Source organism: Anser brachyrhynchus (genome assembly GCF_964034855.1).
Source record: "Anser brachyrhynchus genome assembly, chromosome: 21".
NCBI classification, from domain to species: Eukaryota; Metazoa; Chordata; class Aves; order Anseriformes; family Anatidae; genus Anser; species Anser brachyrhynchus.
In genome coordinates, this window is record NC_137714.1 from 9011112 (window position 1) to 9038982 (window position 27871).

The window sequence follows — 27871 nt, forward strand, 5'->3', positions numbered from 1 at the left end:
CGCCCCGTGCCCGCGCGTGCGCCCGGGGGCGGCGGGCGGCCGGGCCGAGTGCGCAGGCGCGGCCAGGCCCCGCCCCGGGGAGCCGTGAGGCGCGGCGGGCGGCGGCGGGCGAGGGCTCCGCGGTGAGTGCTCGGCGCGGCGCGGGCTGGGCTTGGCCCCGGCCCCGGTCGCGCGCTCCGAGCCGCGCGGGGCAGGCGGCGCTGCCCTGCACGTGAGGCGTCTCCCCCCGCGCTCGCTCCGTCCCCCCGGTGCCGCGGGCCGGGCCCGCTCCCCTCAGCAGCCGGCCCCGTGCCCGCGCGGCGCCGCCGCTGTCGGCCCGCGCCCGGGACCCCGCTCCCCGAGGGGCCGGCGGCCGTGAGGCCGCCGCGGGGCCGCTCCCCCGCCGCCTTCGCCCGGCCCCGCGGGTGGCTCGGCGGCCCCGGCGCCTCATCCCGTCCGTCCGCCCGCGGCGCGCGGGGCCGGCCGGCGTCCGAGCAGCGCCGCGCCGTGGGGCCGGGTCCGCCGCTCGCCCGGGGCGCTGAGGGGAGCGAGAGGTGGGGGGCGGCTGGGACGGGGCGGGCAGCCGGCAGCTCTCCCCGCCGCTGTGTCGGTGCCGGTCCGCGGCGGCTCCCCTCGGGCCCGCGGGGCTGCCACGGCTGGCGGCGGGGCGAGCAGCCCCGTGCCGCGCCGCCCTCCCGAGAGCTTCGGTGCCGGGCCAGCCGCCGGGGGGCACCCGCGCGGTGTTACCGGCAGCGAGGTGGAAGGGGGCAGCGACCCCCGAGCCCGGGGAGCAGAGCGCGGCGTTGGGCAGGGCTTCTGGGGGGTGCCGTGCACCGCGCCTCCTTGTGAGGCATCGCCGCGGGCAGCGTTGGCGTTTGTTGGCGTCTCCGCCGTGATGGGGTGGCCGGGAAGAAGCGTGGGAGCTTTGCTGCTCTTGGTGGGGTGCTGCCCACGGCTGTATTTGATGCTCGTGTGATCATGGAGTGACTCTAGAGCCCTTCCCTGCTTGAGGAGCTTTTGGAAGGCCTCTTATTAACACCAGTACAGGCTAGTATGAAGCTAAAACTGTTTTCCCATTCCAAAGTTCTGCACAGATGCTTAACAAGTTCTTCTGAGCTAAGGTAGTTAGCAAGGAAGCGTTGATTGTGTTACAGAAGTTCCTCAGCGCTCACAGTAGCTGAGATACAGTGGTTAGAACAAGGTCTGCAAAAGCTCACTTTCTCAGAAGCCACGTTGAAACGCGTCGGTTCTGCAGGGGAATCACCTGGCAGCATGCTTTTCCTGAATGAACCCACCTGGTAGATTCTTTTTTTTCCCACGTGGTTTAGAAGTTGAGTCTATGCAAAAATACAAAGAAGACTCGAGTTCTGAGGATGTAAATCGCCATGGCAACGTCCTCTTTCCCATGGCTTTTGGTCCTGTCATAGCTGCGCTCTTTTTCTAACGTGATCTGGGAGTTGTGCAGTCCTTAGGGATGTTAGTGGCAAAGTTACTGGGAGACTTGCCCCTTACCAGATTGATCTAACACTTTCCTAAAAGACACAGCTGCTCATTGCCAGCTCTGGCCACTGTTTTGCGTGCATCACAGATGATTGAGGGGAATTATTTGGGAATGGTCCACAGATGTCACATCTTGGCAGGGACATATAGGGAGAGAGAAAGATGACTTTAGCGAGCTAAATATGAACTGTGCTTTCTAAGCATGTGGAGAGAGCTCTTTAAAACCTTGAATTACAGTAGAGGAAAAGTTACTTCTATAGCAAAAAAGCAATTTTGCAGAAAAAATAAGTACTTATTTGTGCCAAGTTCTGGCTCAGGGTGTCGTGTTTCCCTTGCCCATGGCGCTACTTGCAGCTTCCTGACACCGCATAAGAAGGCGTTGTGGTGCCATGTGGGATGCAGTCTTTGTGATGAGAGCAGCAGATCCCAGAAATCAGATCCTGGATTTAGCAAGCCCGTGTGCTATCAGATATGTGATGCTGTGGCTCCTGCTCCAGTGTGTTTAGCATGTTCCTTTTGTAAATCGTGAGTAGCCTTACTAGTTTCTTGATACAGTTCTTGCATTTTCCAAAGGTCACAATCTATTGGTACCTTCCTCCCTCAGACATAATTGCTTTGGTTCCTTTTTAGACCAGACCATTCAAATTAAAGGAACGCTCATTGTTATTCACCGCCTCCGAGCTTTAATATCCTAGATAGTTTATTTTCTGCCTATAAAGTATGCACTTTGTTCAGAAGAGATTGAGCCTGTACCTAGAAAGGTATGATGCTGACCATTGCTGTTCTTAGCTTAAGGTCGTAAGCCAGGGTTAGGTGTTTGTTCTGGGTAAGCAATGGTAAAGTCAGGTGCTCAAAAGGGTCTTTGGGAAGGTCCTTCACGAGGACTTGTGTGGTCTGTGTGGAAGTGTTTGAAGGGTGTTTGAAGTCCCCATGTTTCTGAGCTTGGACACCAATGAACAGTCCTGCATGGAGAAAAAGAGGGCAGTGAACTTTGAATGTCCCTTTATGGGAAATTGTTATTGGAGCTAACTTTTTTTTTTTAAGCTAAGGGAAACATCCACACAAGTTTCTCTGGGATGCTAATGACTTTGCTACAAGGATCAGAGGTCTTCCAGGAGAACTGATTCACTTCTGCTGCTTTAGAGCCAGAGATACCAACGGTGACCTTCCATCTAGTGAATGTTTTATCTAAGTTGGCGGGCTGGGTGGGGAACCATCTTCCTAAGTCTTGTGAGAGTGACGAGTGCAGGTGAGGAGGCCTTGGTTAGCAGGTTTTCTTAGTAACGAGAATCACGTAGTCATCGTTGGAAAATTGCCCCCACTCAAAGTGGTTTTGCTAATATTAACTTCAGTTCTATCTTAGGTCAGTGGAGGGGAAATCTAGAAGATGCCATAAATTGAGCTGAGTTTGTCAAAGCTGTCAAATTACCACCTGATAAAGCTCCTACTGATTACAGCCATCAGCCAGAGAGGAAATGTATGCCAGTGGGGATTTCGTGTAACAGAGGCAGGGTTCAACATTGTTAGACTTTTAATGTAGTGTGAACTGGGGGCTCTTTGGCTTCAGTGAAGGGTGAAGCTTCATTCAGAGTTATTTCTTAAAAAAAAAAAAAAAAAAAAACACAAAACAAACACACACACAAAATATACAAAGCGTTTGAAGATCTAGACTGGCATTGTACCTCTCTCTTATCAGTTAGATTAATGGTGACTACTAAATTTTAGTAAAGGTCTGCTTTGGTCCCATTTGTTAGTATTAGGAGTCCATAGAGATAATGTCTTTTCACGTATAAAAGATGCTATTGATTTTCTGTTGCTGTTGTCCTGAAATGTGCACGGTGTGTCTATGGAGCAGTGACAATCCTCCATCACTAGCTTTATGGGAAAAGAATGGTTATTGAATCTCTTCCCATAAAATATAATCTCTTTCTCTCTTCCAGAATTTGCCAACCCCTGAGGGAGTCCCTCATGTTATCTCTTTGAGAAAATTGATTTTTTTGTCTCCTCTTTGTACACTTGTGTTTAGTTTTATTTTTAATTTGGCTTGTGTGATTTGAAATGGAGACTTTCCTAACAATAAGTGTGTTTTCTCAGTGTTGTATTGCTTCTGTTTCATATAAATTAACACTTTCAGAATATTATAAAATAAAGACATTTGCTTGGCACCAGTTTCTCTTGTTTCTGGGAGTTTTTTTTTACTCTGGGTGAGTCATTGCCCTGTTCCTTCCTTCCAGGCAGGTCTGAGATGCTGCTTTTCAGCTGCTTACAGGTAAATTTGGGGTAAGTTTCTAGAGTCAACACAGACTGATCAAAGAATTTTGGATGAATGGCACTGTAGCTGAGAACGTAACTTGCAGTACTATCTGCTCAAGGACCAGTGATCTTTAAACTCAAACAGTGGCAAAAACAGTGTCAAATTTGTCCTTTCCTGTGTGTAGCAAATGACTGACGATGGGACTTTTTCCTTTCAGGAAGGAAACGGCAACATGAATTCGTAGATGATGAGTAGGATGCCAAAGCCAGAGATGACAGTGCTCTTGAAGAAATGCTGGGTAGAACAAAAAGGTAAAAGGAACAGCTAATTGAGTGCATTTTGGAGCCATGTGTTACCTTCCCCCACGAGGCAATGACACATCCCTTCAAATTGTAACTGAATTTTCTGAATTCCCTCCTCTTCCTCAGTTCTGCATAAAGTCTTAGTGACACCTCTCACTCCTGACCTACTTTTTATATGCTCAGGCCTTCCCCAAAGCTGCATTGTTCTGTACCGACAAGCTTCTGTCACACTTGCATATGTGTCCCTGCACGCACGCGCTTGCAGATCCAGCACCTGTCTCACCCTGACCTGCAGCTGACGCTACAAAATTAGTCTAGCAATCATCCTAGGTTGTCTGCTGCAATATTTTATGATAAGAACAAAGAAATGAGATGAACCCAACCAGTTAATTTGCATCCGTTAGTGCTGTTCTCCTAACGTGGCAGTTGAGTGCAGGGATTGGCTGTACCAACTTATGACTAAAGCCTGGGCAGATAACTACAGTTAAAATGTTCAAAATGCATTGCAAACAAGTTGCCTTCATGAGGACTAAATAACTTTGTTTCTCTCATGTATTTTACTGCATTTTGTGTTTAATGCTGTTGAGATGCCCAAGGGAATCACTTGTTGGTTCTTTCATTCTGAGGAACGCTCTCTGTGACTGAGGCGTGGTAGTCCACTTAGGAACTTTGGGAAGTAAGAAGCAGCTTTAATCACACCTGCACAGAGACGTGCAGTAGAAAGGCCTTGGTTACTTTCATCTAATGGCAGCAGAAATGGCTGAAACAGCTGACAGGAAGCAAGAAAATCTTCATTAGTAGTGTAGCTCTCCCTGAGATATTTTCATTCTTGTTTGTGGAAGCCTGACTTGAGACTTTCCTCAAAAAGTCAAATGCAAACATTTTCATTGAAAACGTTCCAGGTTTGTAGCAATTATGTTTGTTGTCCCCTGCCTCTCAGCTCTTCCTGGCAGCAAGTACATGGGACAGAAGGGCATTTCTGTGGCAAGCAGAAGATCTTCACAGTACAAGCAGCAGAATGATGTGTGAATGCTTGATATATAAATAACAGACCTATTCTGCTGGAAATTTCTTCAAAATAAAAATCAAGGAGGAATTTGCTATAGTATGTGTTGGTGCCAGTTGTAATTTTTATGTGTTTAAGCTGTTTCCAGTCAAGACATGGCCTGTCACAGAGCATTGTGCAGCGCAGGATTAAGGCTTTTGAACATCACACACAGCCTTTCTTGAAGATCTTTAGTGCAGTTTTGACAGTGTCAGATATTATTTCTTCAAGCTTCGTATTGCTAGAAAATCTTTTGAAAAATCCAATAATTCCATATGCACACTGGGTGTCTGGCAAGGGAGATGTTTTTTTGTTGTCCTCTGACACCTTGTTGTTTCCCATTAGAGTGAGTTTCCTGCAGCAGCATAGCTTAAACCAGTGCTTTCAGTACCTTTGGATCATTTCAGCCAAGTGTGTTGAGAACCTGGCATGGGGACAGAGCTTGGTGTTAGGGCATTGCTTTCATCTGCAAGAAGTTGTTTTCAGAACGTGTAGAGCTTGATAGAAAGCCTGCCTTTTATACTTTGAAGGTAAAAAACGCAGGAATTACTTAGATACCATTTTCCACTCGTAGTACTCTGGATTTTGAGCTGTGACTGTAGCTGGAAGCGGAAAGCCTGTATTCCTTACCAGCTCTTCCCTCTCCAAAGTCAGTCACCAACTTACCTCTAGCAGAGCAATTCTCTGAGAAGAAGTCTTCTACTGTGTCAACGAGAATGTTATTTGGGCTCAGCATTGTGGTTTATTTTTCCCTCTATTTAGTTAAAATACTTTACCATTTTTGTCATGTTAAGGAGATGCTCTGGATGCTGCAGGAAGTGCTAATATCCTTGTTATGTTTAGCCAATGTGGTGTCACAGGGGAGGAACAATACCAGTTTCAGTTCATTTAGTGAAAATGTGCTATTTTGTCCTATGCAGTTTGGGAAATGTAACCCATGTTTGAAATGCTGTGTAAAGAATATATGAAGTACGTTATTTTTTAAAATGGTCATAACATGCATAAGCTATCATATAGTTAAAATACATGATCTAATTTTTAATATAATAACTTCAGAGTTGAAAATTCAGGCATACTTACAATGCGAACTGGCAAATTGTTGTTGTTGTCAATCCATATTTTGGCAGATCTGATAGCTCTGTTCCTTCTTCTGCATGTGTATGTTAAGGCTGTCGGTATGTTATTAGGCTGTGTGTATAAACTGTGATGTAAATCTGCTACACTCTCTGAGATCTGAAACTCTTCACCGCGAGCCTGCTAAACCTGGAGCATGCTCGGTGTTGGCAAGGAGCTGTGTCCGTACGGTTGTGCTGGTTCCCCAGGGCCGTGATTTCTGGCTGTTCCCTTTTCCTCTTGCTCACTGTTCTGGCCCCTGGAGTCCATCCAGCATGGCTCGGTTGCGGACCACAGCACCCCACGAGTCCTGCATGGGAGCAGTCTGTGGCAATGGGAAAAACAAGGCACGGGGAGTTGTTTCTCACTGTTCTCACTGTGGCTCTGACAAAGAGCACTCTATGCAGATAATTTCACTATTCATGCCATTAAACTTTAGCCCAAGGAAGATGCTTGGCACTGTTGCTTTAAGGTGTCTAGTGGCCTCTAGCTGTGTTCAGCATCATCTCTGCCAGCTCCGGCCTTGCTGCACGTGCTGTTAACTCAGCAGTGGCTGGAAAGCTCAGATAGGACCAGATTTGGCATCAGAATAATCGCTTCTGCGGGCATTATGCTTCTGATGTTGCCAATTCCTTGCTGCTGCTTCTTTTTTCCAGCACATGGTATTTTATATGACCCTGAAGATAGACAGTTGCCTCCTAGACTAGCCTGTGTGTTTTTTTCCCCCTCAGTCTTGTCAGCATTCAGGTTTTCAATTGCAGGAGAGCACTGGGAAATATGTATTCTATTTTGCTCACTCTCCTGCTAACGCTTAGCTTGCTGGAGTTGGAGAGAGATCACAGCAGTGGGAGTTAGTGTGCTGTTAGTCATTCAGGTGACATGGTCTGATAGACAAAGCTCCCAAGCTAGTAAAGGAGGGCACTTATCTAAGAGAGAATTGCATCCAGCAGTTCAGGGTTGCGTGGCCTTGCCTTATCACTTGATGCAAATTCTTTTACTCAAATGCAGGTGGAGCTTTTCCAAGTGCCTAATACTATGTTAATGTTTAGCCCATGTCTTGCAAGCACACAAGAAAGGAACGTGACTCGCTCATACTTTGATCTTGAAGTTCAGTATCGTTCCTCTTCTGTAAGTGGTTTGTCAGACAAAATCTCTTAGTCATTGTATTTGAAGACCTCGCCATCAATGTCAAAGACAAGACGGTTGGAGGAGGAGCAAGTAGAATTCCTATATCTTTGAAATACTCAGTTTGGAGTAGAATATTCCACGGGCCCATCAGTGCCTTCTAGTAAGGACTTACGTATCAGTGGCTGTTACTACAGTTATTACTAAAAAGTGGGGCTCCATGGATTTTTGCTTTTGTGTGGGTTCTTCGCTTTTGCGTGGGATTTTCCTCTTAGAAACTATAGATACGTTTGACTAATAGAGATTAATTCCTCAAATGAACCATAGACAATCTTATGCTTTTGACAAACTTGCTATGAACCATACAAGCACCCTCTGTGCAAGTAAGCTATCTGTATCACTGCTGAAAACATTTTAAGTTGAAATTTTGATTCTGTGAAATCACTCTGAGTATATTAATATCTGCAATGTTATTTGTCTGCCTCCATCCATACTCATCCTAACTGAAGATGCTACTCCTAGAATAAAAGCTGGTAACTGACTGGCAGAAAATAAATGAGGTATTTTTACAGACAGATAATGCAGCTTTTCCTGTGGTAGGTGGTGGATATCTACCCCTCATGCCCTACTTGCTTTACAGCATTGGTGTGGCTAATGAGTTGTTTATAATAGTTTAGTAAATAAGGGCTTTCGTAGAATTAGTGCACAAGCAGGAAAATGTTAAGAACTCCAACTGATGATCTTGGACATATTTCTCGAAATGCCATCACACCAGCTGTTGTTGGTGAAGGAGGAACTGTATTCTCAGCATTTCTTAATCACCATTGCCCATAGAAAACATATTTTTAGTGGAAGTACCTATGTGGCTCCTCTGAAAATCTGTGGAGGAAAAGCTGTCACTGAGGTACAGCGACTCCGAGAGTCTAGTTCAATAAGGATGAGGTTCTGCTGTGCCATGTTTTCCCAAAGAACTGAACATGTTGGGATTAATTAAATGCTTTTGGTCTATACAGCAGCATAACCTTTCTTTTATGCCTTTTAGGGCTTGCGTCATGTAAAAAGTCCAAAATGTTTTCTGCCTGACTCCAAGGTAAAGAGTTGGGGTAAAATTACATCCGTTCTTAAAATCAGAGAGACGCGATGCTTGTCTGCATGACACACAGCCCACAGCACTGGCAGAGCTCGAGCACAGAGCAGGTAGTGTTCAGCTGCAGACTCAGCAAAGGAAGGAGAGCTCAGCACGTCCTTCTCAGTCCATCTTGAAATCTGTGGTGGTAAAGTGGCTTAATAGTCTCGTACTTGGTGCTTCCAGCAGGCCTTCCACCTTATGCAGCGTGCTTAGGTGGTTTCCAAATAACCACTGCATGCTGGCAGTTATGCCTTTGTATTGCTCATGTGAAACACCCGTGTTTGGGTTGTGGTGGACACTTGAGGTTAAGAGCATGATTTCATCCCCCAGATTTTGACCTTAACTGTAAGGGTTTAATGCTGAATGCAGCAGAAGTAACTGCAGTCCTTGGGCTGTACTTAAATTCATAAGGAGACTTGCAGATCCGTTTCAGAAATGTGCCCTTCAGGATTGTGATCCAGGTGACTACCCAATTTCATTAATACTATACTAATCACCGTGACTAAGATCTGTTTAGTTTTTGTATTTTCAGTTGATTTTGATCACTTAGCTATCATACAGAAAGATGAACTTCTAGTTTTAATATTTTTCTAAAGTTCCTTATTTTTAAAGCAGGAAGTTTAAATTGTGCAGCACTCGGTCACGGGTTCTACCTTTTAATTAAAGATGGAAGTTGAAAGATGTCATTCCAAGTATAAAAGCTAATTCTAATATTAATAGTTCTGTTACCAGTTTAAAAAGTAATTTTATGCATAATCCTTTTGTTTAGGAGCTCTTGCTAATTTTGAACCTGTCTCCCCTTCTAAGGAATCAGTGGAAGTTATTTTAAGCTTCGTTTTGTGGTTACTCTAGGTGAGTTGGCAGTATGTATCTAATCCTTGGGTAGTGCCGTAGCGTTGCTCAGCGTTGGTCTTTTCGGCACAATGAGAATGAAAGTGTTGTGGTTAATTGGAGCAACTTGTAAAATGTGCGTGTCAGGCTTTTCATGGAAGTAAGCGAGGATGAAGAAAAGTTCATGTACTTCATGTAAACATTCAGATGAGGTTATGCTAACTTATATTTTTGGGAGATACTGTGCATTAATTTCCCGACAAATAGCCCTTCAGATAAATATAGACTGATGCTGCCAAAAAATAATGCATTTCACTTAACGCTGAAAGTGACACTTCATAAGGATCTTATTTCAGTTTATGGTTCAATAAAAACAGTAATCTGTGTAGGGATATTCTGTCCTTGCCTGCAGTTCTGCAGTTCTGACAGGTTCACGTTCCTCGTTTTGCCTTCGTGCTGTCCAAGGCTGAAATACTTCGTATTTAACGCTCTGGATTCTATAGGTAATTGACGTACCTGTCTTAGCAACTGAAAATCAGCAGCAAATTGTATTGTTGAATAATAGGGTTCTTCTGCATTCTTTAGTCCTTTACATCTTAATTTTCTCTCTGCTACCAAGGGAGGTGGTTCAGAGCAAAATCAAGAACTCACAAATGAAACCATCTAAGTAAGGACTAGTTATTTCTACATCTTTTGAGTACTGCTTGTATATATTTCACATTCTTTGTAACTCTCATGGGTCATATTGGAAAGAACTGTTTTAATTATAAAGACAAGATTTAGTCAAATCTAGAATGAAAACTCTGCTCTATAGGTAAAACTAATGAGAAAATACTAAATCATTTTTCTTTAGAGGAACTATGTCATATTCTTAATGACAGAGAAGAAAGGTTTTGTGTAATGAGGTACTGGACAGGCACCCAAGAGATGATTTGAAGGGCTGCACTGCCATAGTACCGCTGTAAGCAGATCGCAATTGATTCTAGTTTGTGATACTGGAATTATGCTTCCATTTGGTTTAGCTATTCATAAATAATGATCTATTCATAAATAAACATTTATTATAATTGGAAGTTCCTTCTCATTGTGGATTTACAGCATGGCAGAATCCCAGTCTTGGTTGAGTCTCTTGAAGATTTGAGATAAAGATTTCAGCAATAATGCTTTTTAACTGAAAACCTTGAGTTGTTGTCTGTTGATGTTTCCATGTTAGAATGGAATAGTTCGGTTGGAAGGGATCTGCAAGGATCATCAGGTCCAACTACCGGACCACTTTGGGCCTAACCAAATGTTAAAGCACATTATTAAGGGCATTGTGTGTGAATGGAGACTTGTTTGGTAACTCCAGGACAGTTTTTTGGGCAAAGGGCAGCGCTGCCATCAGAAGTTCCCTGGGAGCAGACTGACTCAGTTAAATTTGACTTTCCCTCCGGCTTTCAGTTCCTGAATCTACGTGGCTTTGAACACCTTCTGCCTCTCTGCTCCCATCATCAATTTTCTCTTTCTTCAGTTCTTTTGTTTGTCGTCTTCCATTACTCATTTGTCTGTTTTCGGTGCCTGAGGCTGATGTTTTCATACCTTGGTGACTAAAGTTTGGGTCCTAAATCCATTTTTATTCAGTTAATGCAGGCAGCAGTCCAATTTCCGAGGAGTTAAGTATCCTGGAAAAGGTATTTGTTTAAAAGTAGGAACAGAAATTTAGGAACATACCTTTAGGGATCTTAGACTTAACATACTTTCTCATTATATTTGCTTCAGCTGTTACTAGGATCTGATAGCGAATTAACTTGAAGATTACAGCATCTTGTACATGTTGAAGATAAAATATGAGTTGTGGAAAATGTCCTGTCCTTTTCCTCTAGTAATATTGGTTACTGCACGGGTTTCTGTTCACACTCTTGGTGCAATGAGCTGACGCTGCCACATTTGTCTAGCAGCATTTCCTGGCCAGTCCCAAGCCAGAGTCTGTTTATTCACTGCTAGTTGTGTCCCAGCAAAACGCAGGATAGTGTTGCTATACTGATTGTAGGATTTACTCTTTAGTCTTGCTTCTTAGGCAATAAGAAGCTGCGGTTTTAGATGTGGCAGGAAAAACGTTCCCAAACAGTAGCAGCCAGTGCATACAGCTTGTTCCAGGATGCTGACAGCTTTAAAATAAATAAATAAATAATGCTTCCGTGCACCTTAGTGAAGACTGCCCTAAAATTATAACTGAAGCCACCATGGATGACAGTCATATTTCTCCCTTAAACTAAATAACTTGATTGTCTTATTATAACAGAAATCAAAGAGAAATGTTCTGAATATACTGTAGGAAATTGTCTTTATTAAATCTAGCCCAGCATTTATGAGCATTGTATATATTATTTGATTTTGCCAGAATTACATAAACGGGGAAAAATTGTTAATGTAAGTTGACTACCAGAGTAAATCACAGCCTAATTATTCTTTTCTTTTTTTCTGGCTAAAATTAGGATTTGATATAATGGTCAATAGACATTTTCTTTAATCTTTGAGACATAATTTCTAATAGCTAGTCCAGAAGAACTGGAGAAAGTTGCAGCAGAATTGAAAAAATAAATTATCTGAATTTTATGGTGACTTGCTGGTAAATCCCCTTAGTTGGAAGCCTTAATTTACCTCATATTTTAGTTTTTTCTCCTCTAACTGGTTTACGAGTGTATATTACAGCAAAACAGTTACTTTCTTAGCGCTACCAGGGTGCTTAGGGTGTCTGTAGCGCAGCAGAGTGACAACAGAATCTGCCCTGTTCTAGTGGAGAAATGAAGCTCCAAGGACAACAGAGGAAGACACAACTGGGCTTGTAGCAGCAGCGTGCCTCAGCACGTGGCACGGCAGGCATTCTTCCCTGGCATTGCTGGCAGCAGCAAAATGCTCAAGGTTGGCACCCATGTAAGTCACTTCTGAAGCTGTTTGAAGTCGTACCAGAATAAACGGGGCTCCAGCCTTGCAAATTGCCCTGTTGGATGCTTAATTTTCACCTGGACTCAGTGCCATTGTAGAGGAAAAAAGCATTTTTGCTGTTGTTTTTGGTTAGACAGGTGAATACAATGTTTAGTGTTAGGACTGCTGGCTTAAATATCTACAAAAACTTACTGAGGCTTTGCCCAGCAAAAGCATCTTTCCTCCAAGGTCCATTAAAGTGGCTTAGGCTCTGGCATTGTGTTTTGATTTTGTCTGGTATAAATTTCCATTAGCCAGCTGGCAGTTGTGCTTCAAATACAGTGAAGTAGCATTGGATTTATGCTAACGTGTTGACTTGGTTAAATTTTTTTTTCCCTAGGAAAAACCAGCTTTTGCTACTGTAGGTGGAGAGAGGAAAAAGCAAAAACATTTAATTTCTGTCGTCATGAGGCTTTTAAAACATCTCTATTCACACTTTTAAGAATTTTTTTTGTAAGGACACTTAGCGTTCCTTGCTTCTAAATCATGGAGCAACTTTGTGCAAACAATTCAAAAGAAATGGGGTTCCAACATTGTCATTATAGTTATTATAACTGTCTGAATTGTTTCCTTTTGATGCTTGCCATAGCAACTGTGGACATATAATTTGCTGAATATCCATAACAGGGTATTTGAATATATTCTTTACAGTTTTACTTCTGCATATAACTATGCATGCCAAATCATCACATTAACGCAATTAACCAAGCCATACCCACATCTGCTATGAAAGGACAATGAAGATTTTTTTTAAGGAACTTCTTTGTATTTTACGTCCCTCTTAAACAGAATAAACAAAATCAGAATAGCAGCAGCTTTTATCAGTATACCATTAAAAATTATTCTTGATTGAGACTGCAAAAACGCCTAGCACATCTACATTCTTGCTGCTTATCTGCTGGAGGTAACTGTGTGTTTGTGCCCACGGACGAGTAAGACCGAGTCAGTTTATCCTGTACCATACATGCACAGAATGTTTTGTGGGTCAGCACCTTGTAGTGGTAAAATCGTTGATTTTTTTCAAAACAGTGGGGAGCTGGGGAGCTTGAAAAATACCATCCACACTTAGAGACGGCTTCTTTCTTACTCGATTGCTCAAGGAGTTAAATGAAAATATTTGTGACTTGCTGGTATGTTTGAAAATTGATATTCAAACTGCATCAGTAATATTACGTGGAACACATTGTAATAAGCTATATGCTAATGTTAAAATTACATAATTTCAGGTATCTAAGATTCAGTTTATTACTTTTTCTCCTTCTGGTGTAAAAGCTTATACTGAGAAAGAAAAACAGTTCCTTAGCCATATATAGCAGAGGTCAACCACTACTTCAAGAATTCCTTAAAAATGCCTGATTCATTTTTACCCGTACAAGTTCTTATTGTCTTTACAGACCAGGAAGGATCTAGAAAGCCAGACAGGTTCTTTGTAAAGTCTTTGGGAGCAGTTGCGCTCTACCCCAGAGCCAGGGTAGGTTGCATTAGTTTCTAGAAGTGGAGCTATTATAAATTAGTGAAGTGGACGTTCTTCCTTCCCCAGATTTGTAATGGCTGAGAGAAGGCAGCTGGTGTCCTAAACAACCTTGTCAATCAGACCACATGGACCTCATTACTCTAATGAGCCATAGAAGCTCATAAGGAACTACTTCAGCTTTGGAGAGAGGGAAGAGGTGGACACTTGTGCACACATGTAGCTGATTTTGCATTTAATTATGTTTCTGGGTGATCTCAAGGTCTAACCCCATGTGGAGTACCTTATGGTTATTTGTTCTCAAGAGTATGTAAGCGAACAATGCAGCGAGGGCTCTGACGGAAATAAATGTTCGTGCTGGCCTCCCTGAAAATAAGTGAAAGACTATTTGTGGCAACAGTTGTTACCTGTGTGCTTGGGAGTATCCTGGGTTCCTGCTTGTGTTGCAGCCACAAGCACTGGCATCTGCAAAGCAGAGTCCGAGTAGCTGTCTGTCATTGTTGTGTTTGGTACCAAAGTGACAATCTTTTAAATGAAGATATGTACTAGCTCTACTTTTCTCTCAACTCCTTTTCACTATGTAATCTGGTCTGAATATCCAAGGGGAGGCTCATGCCCCTTCCCAGTACCAGTCTGATGTTAATCGTGGGTGGGAGACTGGACGTGCCTGGAGATAAGCTGGGTTGGAAGAGACAGCTGGACAGGATTAGCAGGCTGGAAGTACTGCAGACCGTGCTGCTTGACTCACGGAGTCACCCATCTCTCGCTGAAAAGGATAGCAAGTCAGGTCTTTCCACAGGGGGTAGACACTGGCACCTGCTGCTCCGTGTGGAGCACTGTACAGGTGCTAGAGTAGGCCAGGAATTACTTGGCATCGCATGCTGGGACCTGCCAGAAATAAATGTATGCTGAAACTGCTCCTTATGCTCTTGCTTAGGTCTCCAAATGTAACCGGGCTACATGAGTAGCTTTCATCCTCGGGAAACAGATCGCTGTACCAATAAAGCAGGATTAACCCCCGCTCAGTGCTACCACAAGGAATGTCTTCTGGGCAGTCTTTTCAAATTGGTATTCCATTTAGATAGAATGTTACCCCTGGTTTTGCTTATCAAATGTTTTTTTTTAAAAAAAAAAGCCAGTAGGAGAAGTATCTACTCATAGCACGTGACCAGTTTAAAAACCTTAATCTTGTTTATAGGTCAAAGCAGCAGCATGCTCTGTGTGTTACACACAGGTACACCTGATGGAATCTACCAGGGCACAGCTGTATCTTGTGAGATAGTCTTATAGCAGGGGATGAGTTCAAGTGGGACAGCTCTCAGTCTTCATAAGATGTCATCTAAAGGTCTGATACTTGCATCAGGAAGCTCTCTTAACTGTAGAGGGGTACCTACTTTAATCCAATATTCCTTTTTTTGCCCTAATGCAAACTGTGAGGAGCACCAACTGTATAACTACCTCCCATCTCTGCCGAGCGTGTGGAACACCTCAGAAGAATATCCAAGGAGAGAGACATTGCCTAGAACTCAAGAAAATGATAGCTCTTTGCCAACCTGGCAACTGTATCCTGCCAGGATATCTTGAACATCGAAACAATTACTCTAGCTGATCCTATCAATACATTAATATTTGTGTGCATTGCTAGTACAAAGTATACTGGGCTGTCAGGGGCGAGCGTGCCATTCCAGAGCCTTTGTATCAATGTGCCTTTCACGCTCCATGAGATTAACAGTTGCTGAAAATATGAAAAAGGAATTTTCCTTTCTTCTGTCTTAGAAGAGACCCATCCTACCACACTCATCTTCTGCCTTAGCTCAGGAATGGCTTCAGTCCTTGACAAAAACAGAAAACCAACAGGTCTTTTTAAGCAAGTTCCACTCTCATGAGAATCTAAGGGAAAATATCCCTTTTGAGCATTTAGTCACATCAAAGGAAACAACCGTTTCAATCTTCATTTGCATTGTGCAGGCATTAGATGTGGTCCAGTTACACTGAGCTCTGCTTGAGAAGGCAGAAGTGCCAGTACTCTTCAAGCTTTGACGGAGATGGAGAGAAAACTCAGCCAGGCAAATAACATATCACTCTTCCAAAGCACTTTCCATTTTTAAAAGGACAGAACAATTTACTTTGTTTCTTGGGAGACTCTTTACAGCAAGAGCTCCTTGACATCCAATTCTAAGAAGGTAGGCTAAGCATTGATCTCTTGACCATTATGTTCCTGAAGCGAGGCTTACCTTGCAGCGAGCTCAGGACTGCAGCTGGGCTGTGTGTTTTGTTCATGGGTACCCCGAGGCAGCAGGTCACTTCAGAAAACTACGCAGGTCTGTGGAAATCCCTCAGCACAAAAGAAGAGCAGCGGGCCAACAGCATGAGGTTGAGCTGAACAACACTGCTGCACCTCTGCTGCAGGGCTGCAGAAGCTGATGGGCCCAGCCCTGGAGCTCGCGATGCCAAGAGCCTCGTGAATTACCTGCAGTCCTGCTCTCAGCCGGCAGGACAGCGCGTTACACGGGGACCAGCTGCCTTCCCTGAGCTGCTGGTCAGCTGCGCCTGTCCCCACACTTCATGGGCTGCCTTCTGCATTCGTGTGCTCCATGTCGTGGGAGATCGTGTCCTGCTTCTGGATCTGACTGCAGGCACAGAGCACTAGAGCTGGTATGTAAAGGGTCTGCCTGTGGCACAAGTCACGCTTCCAGTTTTTACATCGATGATGCTTTTCTGCATGGACCTTACACTTCTCGTGCAAGATCACCAAGGCGTTGATTTGTGTTTAAGGGCTCTCTGCCTCTCATTGCCCTCTCTGGTTCCCAAGACCTGCACAGCAGTCTGCAGCTGGGGCATCTTCTTTTCTTGTCTCCGTGTTAACTGCACAGTTGTGAGACAGATGGAGCCCAGTGACATGACTGCTGTGGCCGTGATTACACAATGTCTGACAAAGCTTGCAAAGGTTTCTTGCCCCGGGTGCCTTCTTGACATCCTTAGCACCGTGATAACGTTTGTTGTGTAGAAAGGGGGCAATGGGCCTGGAGCCACCCGAGAGCTGTTTGACTTACAGACCCCCAGCCTGTCCCCCTCGGGTGATGCCTTAACTCGTAGCACACCCCTGGGCAAGGGGATCCAAGCAAGCCCTCCAGCAGGCTCCTGGTGGGAGCAGAGCGCCCCGCTATGGCTGCAGCGCTCCTGCTCTGCGGAGCAGCCTGGCAGAACCCTCGCTGCTGGGAAGCTCCCAGAGAAACAGAGATCGCCGCCGCCGTTCCTGAGATAGCTGTTAGTGCTATCGTGTTTTGTCGTGCTATAGTGTTTTGTCGGTAGTTTTAAAACTGGGGACAGACTGCCGGGGGGCGTGCGCTCCCCTCCCAGCAGCTTCGAGAACAGCGGTAGCCGGGCAGGCGGTGCGAGCAGGGCAGGCGGAGAGGTGCGGGTGGGCAGCGGCGCTACCACGCGCTGACCGCAAACGCTGCGCAGCCCCTGAAACTCTGAGCCTGGGCCGTCCGGGGGCGGTTCGCCTGCTCCGCAAACGCCTCAGCTTTCAGCTTCCGATTTAAAAGTTAAAAATCCCTCGTTTCGGTCACGGGGACGCGCTGGGTCAAGCCTCGGCCCCTCGGTGCGTTCGGCCGGGCCGGGCTGCGGGCACGGCGGGGCCGGTGCTGCTCGTTCGGGTCGGCCCCGCTCCGCCTTCAGGACGCGGCACGGTCCGCAGCTCTCGGCCCGGCGCTGGGCCGCGCCCCCGGGGCTAGGCCGTGCCCTGCAGCGCCCCGCGAGGCCCGGCAGCGGCCGCGCTCTCCGGTGCGGCGGGCCGCCGGCCTGCCCTGCGGGGGGCCGCGAGGGCGGAGGAGCCGAGGGGAGCCCGGCCCCGCTGAGCCGGGGGACGGGGGCGGCGGCGGCGCTGCCTCGCCAGCGGCACGGCGCGGCCCGCGCTGCTGCGGGAGGACGGGGCGGCCGCTCCCCTGCTCCTGCCCCGGCCCCCGCCCGCCCGGTGCCGGCCCGGGCAGGGGCCGCGGCCCCCGGCCGGGCTCGGGGGCACCTCCCGCGGGCGGGGCGGGGCGGGGCTGGGCGGGGATTGGCGGAGCCGCCGCCCGCCGCGCCAATCCGCGCCTTTGTTTGGGGTTGCGGGGCGCGGGGGGGCGGCGCCCCCGGGCCGCCCGCAGCCAATGGGCGGCGCCGGGGCCGCGGGGCCCTCCGCCGCCCGGCTCGCGCCCCATTGGCCCCGCGCGCCGCCACTCCGGCGGCGGCCGCTGCTCGTTGGCCGCCGGCGCCCGCGGGGCCGTGCGTCAGCCGCCGGGCCCCGCTCCCCGCGCGCCGCGGTTGGCTCCCGCGGCCGTCGCTCGCGCGGGGCCGCTCCGCGAGTGGCCGCCGCGGCCGTCAGTCACGCGCCGCGCCCCGCCCCCCTCGTTCCGCCGGCGCGGCCGGCGAGTGGCTGCGGCGCGTGTCACTGAGGCGCTGCCGCGCGCCCATTGGCGGGCCGCGCCGTCGCTCGCGCCCGGCCCCTCCGCCCGCCCGCCCCCCGGCCGCCGCCATTGGCCGCCGCGGCTGTCAGCGCGCCGGCTCCCCCAATGGGCGGCGCGGGCTGGGCGCCGTGCGCGCGGGGGGCCCGGCCCGGCGGCGGCGGCGGCAGCGGCGGCGGGAGGAGGCGGCGCGCGCCTGGGTCCCGGCGGCGAGGAGGCGGAGGAGGATGTGGCGCGCGGAGGGGAAATGGCTGCCGAGAACAAGCCGGAAGGTGAGAGCGCCGCCGGGCCGCCCCCCGCCCGCCGCCCGGCCCGCCCGCCCGCCGCCGGGCCTCCCGCGCCGCCCCCCGCCGCGGCCCCCGCCGCGCAGCCACGGCTCGGGCGGCAGCGGGCGCCCCCGCGGGGCCGGGCGGCGGCGGGCGGCCATGTGCGGCGGGCTGGGCAGGCCGCGTGGCGGCCGGGCCGAGCCGGGCCGGGCCGGGCCGGGCCGGGCACGCCTCCCGCCGCCCGCCGGCACGTGCCCGCCGCCGCCAACATGGAGGCTGCCGCGGCCCGGCCGGCGCGGGGCGGGCGGCGCAGGGCGCGGCGCTCCGGGCCGCCGCCGCCGCCGCCGCCGCTCGGGGTCGCGTCGCGTCGGGCCGGGCCGGGCCGGGCCTGGCCGCGCCGCCTCCGGTGTGCGCCGTGCCCGCCGCCTGCCCCCCCCCCCCCCCCCCCGCCTTCTTCCCGCCGGCCGCGCACGTGCCCCGCGGGCGCGCGCCGGTCACGAGCCGGGCGCCTCCGCTGTGGTCCCCTCGCGCCCGGGGCCTCCGCGGCCGGGCAGGGCCGGGCTGGGCTCGGCCCCCGAGGGGCGGCCCCGCAGGCCCCGGCGCGGCCGGCGGCGGCGCGCCGAGGTGAGCGGGGGCCGTGGCGGCGGGCACGGCTCTCCCGGCCCAGCCCGAGCCTGCCCCGGCCCGGCGGGGCCGCCCCGAGCCGCCGCGGGAGCCGCAGCGCCCAACTCGGGCCGAAAGTTGGCGGCGGCGCGGAGCGGGGCCGGGGCCGGGGCAGGCGCTCGGCGCTGCCGCCCGCGAGGGGGTAGCGCTGCTCCGCCGGTGCCGGGCCGCGGCGCTCGGGGGCAGGCGGCGGGGCCCGGCGGGCGGCACGGGGGTGCCGGGCCCCGGGGGCGCGGGCGGCGGCGGGGCCGCTTCCCCGGGGCTGCGCCTCCTTCCCCCCGTTTTTTTTTTAACCCGAGGCAGGGCCGCCCCAGCCGGGCCCCGTGGCCACCCGCAGACCTCCTGCCGCTGCCCTGGGGGGGCTCCCGGGGCTGCCCCGGGCCCGCGGGCCGGGTCCCGCTGCACGGCGCTGGGCGCCCGGCCCCCTCAGCCCCCGGGCCGTCAGGAGGCGGGCGAGCGCCCGCCGTGCCGGTACCGCGGTGACTCCGCCGCCCGTGGCCGACGCGGGGCTGTTGTCACCCGCTGGAGCAAGCGTTTATTTGCCTGCTTCTCACCCGTCTGCGCTTTTTACCAGGAATCCCCTTCTCAGGATAGGAGTTATGGCTCCGCCTCTTTCTATGAATTTTCACTCAAAGTATTTTTGGGATTTCCTTTTTTGGTCTGCTTCTTCTAATGGAGGAGCTGTGGATCGCATGCCGTGACCGCCTTGGGTTTGGTTTTTGCATGTACTCTGTCCAGCACGATGAAACTTCAATGCTCTACAGAAATGCAGGTTTTAAATGGTAGTGGTGGTTATGAGCATGTTGTCAGCTTCATCTTTTATTAATCTTCTTGGTGCTTCCAAATTCATTAGTTCTATCTTTCCTGTGGTCTGGAGAACCCTGGGCTTCATTCTTTCCTCATTTACGTTGAGAAAAATGATTAACTCCGCTGAAGTAGTGAAATGCCAACTGGATAAATCTGGTGGAAAAGAGAAACGAATCAGTTTCTATCTTAACTTCGTAGTTAAAACTGAAATTTTAGTTGTCACCAAAAGCACACCCAGGTTTGATTTCTTTTCATTTTGGGCTTTCTGTGCTAATGCACAATGACTTTTCCTATGTAAAGCACAGCTGTTGTATATTCAGTCATATGCAGATGAAGCCATGGCTTTGGAGTCGTGCAGATGAGCACTCCTTGACTTGAAAGGTAATTTGACCTTTACACTTGTTATTTAATGCAACTTTTATTGTGTTCCTTAGGGATAACTAATTTTTGGTACTCTGCTGAAGTTTTTTTGTTTCTTGAAGCATTGGGACCTCATTTGCTCCTCTAACGCAGTGCTGTGTGCGAGCTGCTGGCAAAGGGACCCTTATGGGCAGCATTTAAACGTGCCAAGGCTGCTGTTGTGGCCAGGTGTTTGACTTAGCTAACTAACAGCTGGGTCCCTTCTCTGGACCTGCGTAGGACACAGGAGCGAGGAGCCTTCCGCAGGCCAGCTCCCCAGCAGCGCCCGCTTTCCCTGTCGTACGCGCAGAGCAGAGCTCCCTGGCGTGACCCAGTTCCGTGGTGTGTCGGGGCACGAGCCGTTCGTCCCTTGGACTGAAACTGCCTGCCAGAACGTTAAATGGGAAGGGTGTTAAAGCGGGGGTCAAGACAAGTGCTTCAGCAGTAATACTGATGCTTGAGGAGAGGGATGCAATTTGCTTTATGTTTTTTTTTTTTTAATATTCTAAACAAAAAGCTTGCAGGTTAGTTGTATGGAATAACCCTGCTTTTGTTTGCGGAGCAATCTGTTTCGATCCGGCCACCGTGGTACAGTAAAAACGAGCCTTGTGGACTGCGACAGCCTGTTCTGCAGACCTTGTCGGTCTTTGAGTTTCCCTGTCACGCTCCAGTCAGCAACTCTGGTGTAGGGCTGGCAGCAGAAAAACCTCTGTAGGTGCGAGTTCGCAGGGAGCCTGTGACCTCCGCGCCTAACACCGGAGGGGTCTCCACGTCTTGGGGGGCTCGCGTGGGTTCCTGCTTTGGTCTCCTTGGGCAGGCCAGCATCGGCCCCAGTGGCTGAAAGCTCCTCGTGCTCCTTGCGGCAGTGGTTTTGTGGCTTCTGCAGTTCTCGTTGTGTTCCGTGTCTCTGAACTTAAATGGGAACATGAACCGAGCCTGGGAGATGCCCTCTCAGCGGGTGTGGCGGGCTCTGGACTCGGGGCAAGTGGTCCTCTTCAAAAAAAGCAGGGGGCAGAAAAAGTTTGAATTGAGAAGAACCCAAAGAGAGAGAGAACCTGCTTTTAAATTTCTGTTTATTCTAATCAACCAATATCTGAAACTATTAACTTCAAGATAAAATAGAATCGTGCCCTTGTGCTCAAATTGTGCATCTGGCTCAGGAGCTGTCCCTTTTATTTGTTATGCCTGCTAAGTTTGTAGACGATTGTTGAATTTCCTGTCTGTTACTTCAGGCTGGGTCGATAAACGGGTAAGTCGTTAGGTGGAATTTCTCCCAGTGATTCCCATGTGAGCTGGAAGAACTGAAAAGGTGTTTCCACAAGAATGCCTGCAATGGTCCCAGGATGATTTGAGTTTTGACGTGCTTGAGTGAATGTGCACGTAAAGGATGAAGAAGCAGTATGGGCGTTGGGTCTGCGCTGATAGTTTTGGTCGGGATACTTGAGACGTGGGATCTAAATCGTCATTTTCTCTGGTGATTTGGCGTTTCTGCCTGGTTTTTGCTGTGGAGCGATTTCTTGGGGTGTTCGCGTGTCTGTGCAAAATCCCGCCCTCTTGGTGCCTGTCTGGCCCATCACTTACTTGGAGCTGACTGCCAACATGTGTGTTAAACCGGGGCTCTTCCCTTGACCGCCTCGTTTGGGGAGGAGGAAGGCAGCACTGCGGTGGGTGAATTTTGTGCCCTTGTGCAGAACTTTGTGCCCGTGTCTGAAATTGCCGTGGTCAACCACGGGTAATTATCGTTCCACTTGCTAGCTGCGATTGGCACCAGACTGAAGATTATAAAATTAAACATCTATTTTCCTGTGGAAGTTTTGTTGTGTTGCTCTCGTTACTTATTTAGTTTCTAATATCGCGGAGCACGAGGTTTTAGGGCATTAGCTGTGGAATTAGCTGGATCTGCCATTTTGCCGTAGCTTGCCTGGGGAAGTTCCCACCTTCCACAAACCTGTGGTTTTTTCTCCAAGCATATGGGGGGAGTAAATGGGGATTTTGGCAGCTGTTCAGGTTTCCTTATTGATACGAACAATAAGGAATTAAGCCTCAGATATTATTGAGTACTTAACTGTTTGGGAAACGTACCTTTTGAAAACAAAGCATTCTCGGTTTTGTTGTCAGACAGCGGTTATTTACTTCCCTCTGTGGAAGCGTTGCATAACGTTTTTCCTTAAACGAGTCTTGGCTCACCATAAACGTGATGGATTGTGGATTTTGTGCCTCGCTGGCCATGCTGCTGTCTTTCTCGGTCAGGTTTGACTGTCGCGGTGAAGAAGCAGAGTTTGACTCTCAGGTTAGTGCGCTCTTTTATCTCAGAATTTTTGCCGAATTTCAGCCGTTTAAATTTTACCAGCATTTCTGTTGTCAAAGGCCTTTTACTGAAGTCGTAAACCCATACAGAGGGTCTGGGAACCGGCAGCGTGGTTTCAGAAAGCTGCCTTCATTTTATGAAGCAGCAGGAGCTGTGTGCGTGTTTGAGGCCTTTTTTTTTTTTTTTTTTTGAGCAATAGTGGCATTGTAACTGTTCTATGTGCAAGATTTTTGACGTGAAGTGCGGGTCTTGTGTAAAGCTGGAGTTTTTTAATACTAGTCTACAGCTCTCATTTCAGCGGTTTTCCCAAACATTTTTACTCCAAGTTTCTGGAGGGGGGTTATTTGCATGGTGTTTTCTGACTACTGCCGTGGGAAGGTTTCTTACAGATGTTGTAACTTAGAATTAATTCGCTGTATCAGGAAACAGTGGAAGTGCTATGTAGAAGTAAGGTTTAATCAAATGTTTTCAGAACTTACCAAGACTGGGCACTAACTTTACTGATATTTTTAAAAGCTTCTTCTCAAACTTGCAGTCTTTTCAAGAGCTGCTTGGAAGGGTGTGCGTTACTGAAGGAGCAGATGAAGAAGGAAGGGGGAAGAGCTATCCCGATTCTCTGCCCAGGCAGCCTTCAGAAAGAGGGAGCTGGAATGTGACCTTCCTTTTTTAGTGTCCCTTCTGTCTCTGCTTCAATAAACCAAATGTATCTGCAGGGAAAAAAACTTCCACGGAGTGAAATGAGGCTAGTGGAGTGCGTTGTGGAAGGCAGCGCCTCGTTAATTAAAACGCGGTGCTTCCAGCAGCTTCTTGTGTTTTTGGTGTTTCCCGGCTTCCCTCTTCCACACCTTGCTGAGATGTTTTCTCCCGCTTTTTTTCCCCTCGCTTTGTCTCGTCTTCATCTTCTGTAGCTTGCTGAACCCCTTTGGCCCTGTGTTGTATTTAACCTGTTCTAAATCCTGCTGGGGTTAAAAGGCAGGAATGCCTGGAGGTGCTGGCTTCTCTAGTAACCCCTCCTTTCGGGGCAGTGCTGAAGGTTCCCACTTCCCCGGGGAGCACGGGGTGCGCAGAGGAGCAGTCCCTGCCCTGGGCGAGCAGGAGCTAAGTGGCAGCACTGGGGTGCTCCCGTCACTGCCGGCCACGGAGAGCTCGGCGTCCTCCTGCTCTTGTCACACTGTCAGACCGAAGGGTTTTGTTTTTTTCCTGCCAGCTCTCCAGATACCTTTTCAAACCCGAAGACTGAAACTGTTCATAGTTAAAATAAATAATTAAAAAAAATGCATGAATGGTGCTGCCATAGTGTGTAGAGTCAGAGTAGCTCTGCTGCTGTGAAAGTGGAGTCACAGATGGGTTTTTATAGAAATAGAATTGCAAAATTTGAAAAGGATAAATGACAAAATGTTAATTACTGTGAAACCAGAAGCCAGCTCTGATGCAGTATTATAGTTGATTGAAGGTGGAGGGTTTTGCAATTTTTTTTTCAATTTTACCATCTCTCCTTTATTGTCTTATCTGTAGAAGTCAGTGTAGTAACAGTTTGCTACAGCAAAAGTAATTAATTTCACTAACTGTAGCCGATAATTTGGGACTCATGGAAAATTTGTGGTAACATTCAGAAAGTTTGTAGCATTAAAAAACTAAAAATTGGTGGTTTTTTTTTTGCTAGGCTTGATTAAAAACACCCATTTCTTCATTGTTTCATTGCAGTTGAATCTGATGTAATCTTAGTGAAGACCAGGGAACGAAGGAATCGATGACAGGTCTCAAACAAACGAGTTATTGGCTGCAGCAAGTGTTGGTCTGTTTGTTCTGTTGTACTTGTCATGTTTAAAAGCAACACTCTGAAAGTCATGCATAAACATGTTTGTGAAATGCAGGAAAAAAATAAAGTAGATGCACCATTTCTACACTCCTAAAGTTTGTTTTCAAAATAAAGGTACGTCTGGGTTTAACCAAATTCTCCTTTGTCTTGTTTAGCAGGGGGATTTACCCCCTGCCCATGTGGCTGACATGGGAGGAAAAAAGGTGGAGCTTGTGGAAAGGAGGTAGCCGTTTCTGTTGGTTCAGGGAGACGCACTTCTGAGCGCAATAGCAAAGCTGAGCTTGGTGATAAATGTACAGCCTAAGAAATAAATAGCTAATTGTGTAAGCCAGACCTCCTCGATCAGAGCGGAGGCTTTCATTAAGGATTGTGCCATCAACTCTTCCCCAAAACGCACCATTTGCAGTTTTATATAACTATGTTGTTTAAATTGAATTCAGCTATAAAGCATCAAGGAACTTTGCTATGTGAAAAGGATAAAATGACTTACAAAGCGTACATTGTTGTGGGGAGAACCAGAGCTACAATATGCAGCGGCGGGTTTTTAGCTGTAGTTGTATTTCTTACAGTTTTAGAATGGTTCACGGAGCTTGTCATAGCATCGAAGTATTTATCAAAAATATTCCAAGGAACTGGGTTAGATCCAATAACTTACTAGAGAAAAATTATTTCATTGTTCGTCCTTGACACTCTACCGTTTGTGTTATTTCTTCCTAACCCTTTCTGGTTTTCCTCGTTGTGCCTGGTTTTCCCCGCAGGAAGCAGCTGGAGCTGGACACGCGCTGCTGTGCGCGCGTTCCCCTTCTCTTGCTCCTCTTCCACTGGTTGTGCCCTTCCTGCCACCCTCCCCTCAGCCCCCAGGCCTCCTCCGAGCCCGCCTGTCCTCGGCGAGGGCAGCGTGACGGAGGCGATCCAGCGGCCGCGCGTCCCTTTGCTTGGCGAGCGCCGGGGCCGAGCGCTGGAGCCCCGCGGAGCCCTGCCTCGCCGCGGCACCGGAGGGCTGGACTTGGTTGGATCGTCTTGACGGACAGTTAGAAATCTGGTTTTGTTGCCAAGAGATCTGCAAATGTAATCGTCCAAATATTTCTAGAAAACAGACCAAAAGCTGTTGATTTTGACTATATTGCTGCTTGTTTACTGATTGAAACTGCCAGGAGCAAAGTTCAACTATTCCATGCAGTATGCCCGTCCCGCAGATACTTGACTGGGGACGATTCTTCAGATTTCATTCTGCCAGACTGAATTTATTGGTTTTGGCTGTGTCCAGAAGTCAGCAAGTAAAAGAATATAGACTGAATGTGGGACCCGAAGGGGACTTTAAACGTCCACCCACACCCTGGGACCCAGCGGATATCAGTGTCAACCAACACGTGGGATAGGAGCATGCAAAATAATTACATTAATTTCTTTCGAACAAATACAGATATTTCAACTCTTATTCTTGTCTTTTTCTTCCCATATCATCTTTTGAAAAGCGAGTGAAAACTCAAAAGCTGTTGGAAGAACAGTGGTTTTTGGGTTTTGCTTGTTTTGTTTTCCGCAAAGGGGAGGAGCTTCAGAAAAGCCACTAGGATGAGAAATGCAGCTTGGGAGGAAGGACAGCGGAGTTCAGACTTGGCTTCAGGCCTTGGTACAGTCGCGTCTGAACTTTCTTACATAAGGCTCGCGTTCGTTATTTTCCTTGTGAGGAGGAGCTGCTTGGGTTCGTACTGCGTTTTGTCGAGGACTGGATGACTTCAAGTAGCCTGTGTTTGCTGTGCTTGTGTGGGTACCAGTTCTGAACACTGTTCACTTGGTTCTGCTGCTTAAGAAGCTGTAAGCAGCTAAATGGCATATTCTTACTCATGTTCGTATTGTTCTCATTCTCCTGATGGCCTCCCATTCCATTTATGCAGCTGATGCTGACACTGTAGTTTTAACTGTTTGTTTTACACAAAAACACCTGTTGGTAACGCTTGGATACCTTTTACCTCTTCTGTGAGGTAGTCTAGCAAATGGCTAACGCTGAAGTTATTACTTCATAAAAATGAGTTTATAAAACTTCTGTTTGTGATTTTATGAGCTTATTCTTTATATTTATATCCTGAATAGAACTGTCTGCAAATCAGCATTTGATCAACACCCATTCAGACATTTCTGTATTCCCCAATTATAAGTTATATTGATAAACTGTGGTAGTTAAATGGTTTAGAGATCTAAATTCACCTTCTGGATCACAGAAAATTTAAGAACCAGTTAAAAAAGAAAAGGGGGGGGATGTTTGGAGAGCAGGGGTGGAACAGAGGCTCGCTGTGATTTGCTGTTGTGCACTTTAAAGTTTTATGGCCCATGTTGCATCCCCTGGGAGGATAAAGTGCAAGGAGCATGAACAAACCCATAAAATTACGAAGGGTTTATGTGGTATAATTAATATGGAACTTTCTATGAACTTTGTAATAGTTGTACTTTCTTAATTTCACATGATTTTTGTCTCACTAATGAGTAATCCTGAAGACTGCTAATGGAACTTAAATTTTGGATTTTCATACTGAATTACGACGAGATACGTTACACTGAAATAAGGCAGCCTACATAGCTTCCTTATTGTAATTTTCCAAATCAGCTGTGCATGCCTTGGGAGGCATTTTTGAGCTGTGGCCAGCTTTACACTAAAAAAAAAATCATGTCGATAGAGCTTTACTGGCAAATCCTTCTTGTGCAAGTGCAGCTTTGCTTGCAAAAGCACTTTTTATTGACACTGGGTGGGTTTGCAGATCACTATGTCGTAAGTCACATCCATAGCAAAAATCATACTAGGGTGAAAGTTCAAGTACAAATCTGGCTTGCATTTCCACAGGAAAATCAAATAAGCATTGTGAAATCGTAAATTCCTTTTTTTTTTTTTTTTTAAACTACAGAGGAAAATTGAGTCCTTAGTAAATGTACGCTATTCCCTCTGGGATCTAATGGTTGCTCTGTAATTCAGATGTGGATAGGGTTGATTCATATTCCTCCAGCTTCATCCTAAGACTACATGGTAGCTGGGTGGCTACATCAGGCTGACTAGAAATGCTGGATTTGCTTCAAACCCGAGGATGGTTACTTCTTTTTTCTTTTGCTCCACCTCCCTAAAAATTGACATGTTTTAGTTGAAAGGATTGCGTTTGTGAGGAACAAGAGTAGCAAGGTGATGTTTGGAAGAATTTGAACTCTGAAAAGTCAGTGTTGGCGATCTGCGGGTGCAAAACGCTTTCTGAAGAAGGAAGCTGAATCAGTGGAGGGGAGCTCCGGTTGGTGACCAAGTCTGCCAACACCAGTGGGTGCAGCTGGGGGAAAATTCTTGTCTTTTGTGCCAAGCTTTGCTGTTTTATCTGCGTAGACTATCCTCCATTTGGAAATAGAAGCACTTCCAAGTAGTACATCTCCATATTCAAAGTCCAAGAAATAAAATTGTAGTAGATAAGCGCAGAAG

At 48.0% G+C, this 27871-nt stretch overlaps 1 protein-coding gene across 12 annotated transcripts in view; it reads left to right on the forward strand.

Annotated features, from left to right (window-relative positions):
• The first annotated feature begins 3 nt into the window (after positions 1-3).
• Positions 4-27871, forward strand: part of CAMTA1 (calmodulin binding transcription activator 1) — a 375482-nt gene continuing 347614 nt past the window's right edge. For 10 of the 12 annotated variants that reach the window (XM_080563929.1, XM_080563940.1, XM_080563939.1 and 7 more), the window contains exons 1-2: positions 4-122; positions 3951-4044. In XM_080563929.1, the coding sequence (XP_080420055.1) occupies positions 3978-4044 (67 nt within the window). In that variant the 5' untranslated portion in view covers positions 4-122; positions 3951-3977. Of the gene's footprint in view, positions 123-3950; positions 4045-18180; positions 18431-27871 lie in introns of those variants that run through there. The other 2 variants (XM_080563935.1, XM_080563932.1) reach the window with 1 other exon arrangement.